Raw genomic sequence first — 5025 nt, 5'->3', positions numbered from 1 at the left:
CACTCCTAATAAATGCAATTTCTGATAACAGACGGCTTGAAGGAACATTTTGGAAATTTGAAAAAAATATGTATTTGCTTTTTTGTTGACCATTAATTGAGAAGATTAATACTACCACTCTCTTGTCTATATGACCTGCACTATTTTACATTACTGTCAGGTTTTTTGGAGACTCCATAAGGCAAGGCACTACACAAGAATAGGGTAAAGATAATACTTATCACCATTCAACTTTCCCAGTTGATTACTTGCGTTAATAAAATTTTTATTATTACAAGTTTTTTGAAATTGTATTCTTTAATATGCACATTAAGCATTATCTAATTAAATATGCGATAATTTGCATACATTTCAAAAACAGCAATGTGAACATTGGATGAATTCTTATGTTGTTGACCCATTAGTCAAAGGTTTTTAGGTCATTTTGGATATCTCTTTTTATCACTCCATGAATCAGAAAATACTAACACAGGCCATGGAAAAAAACAAAACCTTTTTTTGCCATGTTTTTAGGAATAAAATGTTATATAAATCAAGCTTTGGATGATATAACAACAAACCCCTCTGTAAAAACCTGGAATATAGCGACATATTAGCCTGGGAAAACCCTGAAGAACTTCCAACAAATTTGAGCTCTGCTCTGCAACTCAGTCTGGCCAAGAGCCCATTCAAGCCCATTTCCAATTTTTCCAAATCAATCAATCACCACAGTTGAGGCGGGCTTTACACGATGACGATAGCGCAGCGACGACAAGCAGCTTTTTGTTTACCTTCAACATGACTGCCACCGAAGCGCAGTAACCCGTTGATGCTGCTGTCGCTGCTACGTCACCCAGATCGTTGATCTGATTGGTTGAAGGACTATCAGCGCCCAGAGGCATTTGAGCGGCGTCCGTTGGTGACGCCCCTTTGGAAATGGGCTGTGAATGAAAATTGTCCAGACCGACTCTCAGCTACAACTGAGGAGGGTCTGGTGTCAACCAGGCTAGCAGCATCATATACATACATTCATATACATACATTCTCGCTCATATGATTATGAGAAACAAAACATTTTGAGAAAACAGCCTTTGGTTGTGGTTAGGTCTATTTTCTTCTGACCTTCTTAAAAACAGACCATCGTAAAACCCCAATTACCCCCAACCGTTAATGTTATTACATTAATGCAATTAGACTTATTATGTATTCATTTAACTTTTATTTAAAGTTTTACAGATCAGGACTTGAAAACAGAAGACAGTCACAAAGTATGAAGATGATAAAACAATGCAAAGTGTGTTTCTGAGCTGTTAAAGTCGACCTCTGACAGTACATAAGGAGAGACAGATCAAAACTTAAGAAACTTAATTTATATTTACACATGACACTTAAAACAACTGTATATTGATTTTTAAATTTTTTTTTTATTGTAATAAATGGCCAAATTAAGAAGATTGTTGAGGGGACAAATGGGGTGTAAACCTATGCAGTCACTGCAGGAATTGAATTGACCAATGGACTTGGACATGCAATCACTGCATGGAGTATTTGCCAAATTAAGAAAATTGTTGAGGGAGGAAACTGGGTGTAAACTCATGCAGTCACTGCAGGAATTGATAAACTTTTTAGGAATGGAGGCCACTTTAGGAACCTTTTTTGGTGTGGGAGGGAACCAGAGGACTTGGAGTAAATCCATGCAATCACTGCATGGATTAATGAAAGTTTTAGGAATATTTGCCAAATTAAGAAAGTGTGTTTGGTACGGGGGACTCCATGCTAAAATATGACACCACAGTATCACATCTGGGTGCTGATTTGTTCTGTCAGGGAGTCGTGTTGTCTGCGGTTGTTCTCTGTCTTCAACCTCATCGCCGTACACTTCCCCTCCAGAGCTTTTTCTTTGTCCGCCTTTTTAGTAACCTTCTCTAGTTCTTTATGAAGGTTTTTATTCAGCCGGTTCAAGGTATTCTTTTCCACTTTCAGGGAGTTGTATGTGTTGGCCCAAACGCTCTCACCTCGGAGTGTGTCACCGAGCTCCTGAACTTTAAGCTGCAGAGCGCTGTTCTCTTGGCTCACAGCTTCGTTCTCTGACTTCAACGCGTTGGTTCTTTCCTCCAGAGTTTCTTCTTTGGAGAACTTTTTCTCCAGCTTCTGAAGTTCTTTCTGCAGAGTGTTGTTCTGGTTTGTGAGAACTTTTTTCTCTGCCTTCAGTGATTTATAATTTGCCTTTAAAGCATTCAAAACACTGAGGTTTTCATGGAAATTTTGGATTTCCTCCGTGGCTTTGTTGTTCTGGAGCGTCAAGGCGTCTGTCTGTTGTTTCAGAACGTCGTATTTGTGCTTCCAGTCTTCTTCATTCAGAAGCTTCTTAAAAACATCAGAATGGGTTTTACCCAGGGCTCGGTTTTGTGCCTGCAGAACCTTCTCTTCAGCTTCCAGTTCTACGTAATTGTCCTTTAAATGTCTTTTAATCCTGAGCTGGTCGTTTACGACTTGGATTTGCTGATTCAAATTGTCATTGTCCTTCTTCAAAATGTCCATGCGGTCCAATGTTTCCTTGTACATGTCACGCCAGATGTTTAAATTGTTCGATTTATTTTTGAGAGCCTGGAGTTCCTGCAGCAAGGCAGCGTTTTCACAGCTCATGTGTTGATTTAATGCCTTCACGGCCTCGATCTCTTCCTCCAAATCGTTATCATTCTCGATCTCTTCATGCATCTCCTGAATCTGATGTCGCAAAGCATCATTCTGCTGGCTAATCGCCTCTTTCTCTGCTTTTGCATCGTTGTAGGATTGCTGATGCCTCTCCTTGAGCTCCAGGAGTTGTCTTTGCAGGGCGGCATTTTGCTGGCTCATCGCCTCTGTCTGCCGTTTTAATGCAGCACACATTATGTCCACACTAGTCTCATTTTGGAGTTCATCCTGCAGGTAGCGAATCTCACTCTGCAGCTCATCGTGCTCTTGCCTCACGGCCTCATATTCTTCTTTGACTTCCTCAAAGTTGTTGAGCCTTGTTTTGAGCTCACTGACTGTTTGTTGCAGAGTTTGACGCTGCAGGTCCATCGCCACATTTGAAGCTTTGGTTTCTTTACACAAAGCCTCAATAATGCTGTAATTTTGGACCTTGTCGCTGAGCTCCCTCACTTCTTTTAGAAGGTAGTCACATTTCTTCTTTGCAGCGGTTTCCTCTGTCTTCCCTGCAGTGAACATTTCCTCCAAATTTTCCCAGCCGTTGAACTGTCTCTGGCGCTTGTGAATTTGGTGGCGCAGGGTCTTCAGCTGTTGGGTGATGGCCTGTAGGCTCACCCTCATTTCATCCTGGTTGCTACCCATAACTGTCGGTTCCTGGCGGAGGGCCATGGTCTCGTTCTCCAAGGACTCCAGAGGAAGGACCATGTTTTGGTTGCAACTTGTGTTCTGCTCTCTTAAAGGTTGTTGATGAAAAATACTTCTCTGTTTAGCACAGAAATATAGAAGCAAACTGTATTGTCGGTGTTGAAGAAATGATAATCGACGCAGTAGCACAGTAAAACCGTGATGAGATTGTTAATACTCAGTGAGAGATCGCCTGTCAACCAACCTTCTGACAGATCACTTTGATCCTGATAAAGGTAGAATGTGTCACTTAGAATGTTGATATGAAAGGCACATGCACAGGATGTGACATCACGGCATTCTGTTTCTATGATGCAACCTGTTGCAATGGTGACAAGGAACTGAGTTGCATAATGGGAAACATAATTCTGTAAACAGCTGTTGCCTTGGTAACAATGAACTAAGTTGCATTATGGGTAAAATAGGTCTGTAAACCAATATGGTCCAGCTGTGGCCTGTAGCCGCTCACGCTAAGCCCCTTGTTTTCCATTTTCTAAAGTTCTTTGCAAGAATTGTATTTTTCAAAATAAAAGCCTGTTTTCTATAGTTCAGGGTGGAACTATAGAATGCCATTCAAAAAACAAACATCAGTTGATATTGTATTGGATTAGTTTTTTAATTTGCTAATATTTAATACATTGAACTGCAAACAACAACAAAACTTCAAATATGTATTAATATCCATAGTATAATTTCAATCCCTCTAACAACTGTATAGATGCTGATATGATCGATGCTATAGATGGAGATTTATGCATTTGACTTTGTTTTAAATATGTGGGGTCAGGAGTGGAGGAAGAAAAAGATATTGTTGACAGGAGGAAGGACATAACAGGATTATATGGCAATGGGGAAGAAACCGAGACAATGCCTTGGTTAAGGGAGTTTTTCCTCACCACTGTCGCCCTAAATGCTTACTCTTGGGGGAATAACTGGAATTGCTGGGTCTTTGTAAATTATAGAGTGTGCTCTAGACCTACTCTATCTGTAAAGTGTCTTGTATCAATTAATAGAGAGTCAATAGACTGCTAACTTCCTCCAGGTCAAACACAGAAAATTGTTAAGAGTCAGGAAATAATGCAGGACTGCCTGATTAAAACTACTTGACAAGACAAAATAAAGCAGATGGGTTTTATGCTTTGGAATAAATAATATAACTTTGGGTTTATTATCATTCTGCTGTAAAAGCGTTTCAGTCAAAACTCTCAGAAGTGAATTTAATAACGAAATAGCAGACAAACAATGTATTATAAACTACTGCAGTGTTTGAAATATGAGGCCTGGTGTCTCATTTCCAATGTATGTGTATGTGGGTCGCTCAACCAATCTAAATATTTATGAGCATACCATATTTGGAAGAAAAGCTCTTGTTCAAAATAGGGCAATATTCACAGGATAGTTAATGGCCCACAGAAAAGCACTTTGGCCATTTTCAGCCCCAATGTTACATACCCTATTAGGAGACTTTAAGGAACAGTGTGAAATACCATATATAATCATTCTATCACCCCTATAATTAAATAGTATTGTATAAAAGTTGAGTATAAAAGTAAAAGGTTTGTTGTGTTTTCTGTTTGTCTTTTCAATAGATATTAGATACAGTAGCCTATAGGCTTAAAGGGATGATAGAATGATTGATTATATAGGGTATTTTACACCGTTCCTTAAGGT

General features: G+C 39.4%; 1 protein-coding gene across 1 annotated transcript; it reads right to left on the bottom strand.

Moving 5' to 3' along the window:
- Positions 1-1455: 1455 nt before the first annotated feature.
- LOC114573999 (GRIP and coiled-coil domain-containing protein 2-like) lies at positions 1456-3196 on the bottom strand. Its single transcript, XM_028606274.1, has one exon. The coding sequence runs from the start codon at positions 3187-3189 to the stop codon at positions 1777-1779; it is 1413 nt and encodes a 470-aa protein (XP_028462075.1). The 5' UTR covers positions 3190-3196; the 3' UTR covers positions 1456-1776.
- Positions 3197-5025: the final 1829 nt, after the last annotated feature.

The sequence above is a fragment of the Perca flavescens genome, chromosome 19 (genome assembly GCF_004354835.1).
Source record: "Perca flavescens isolate YP-PL-M2 chromosome 19, PFLA_1.0, whole genome shotgun sequence".
NCBI lineage: Eukaryota > Metazoa > Chordata > Actinopteri > Perciformes > Percidae > Perca > Perca flavescens.
This window is presented reverse-complemented; position numbering and strand designations above follow the sequence as displayed.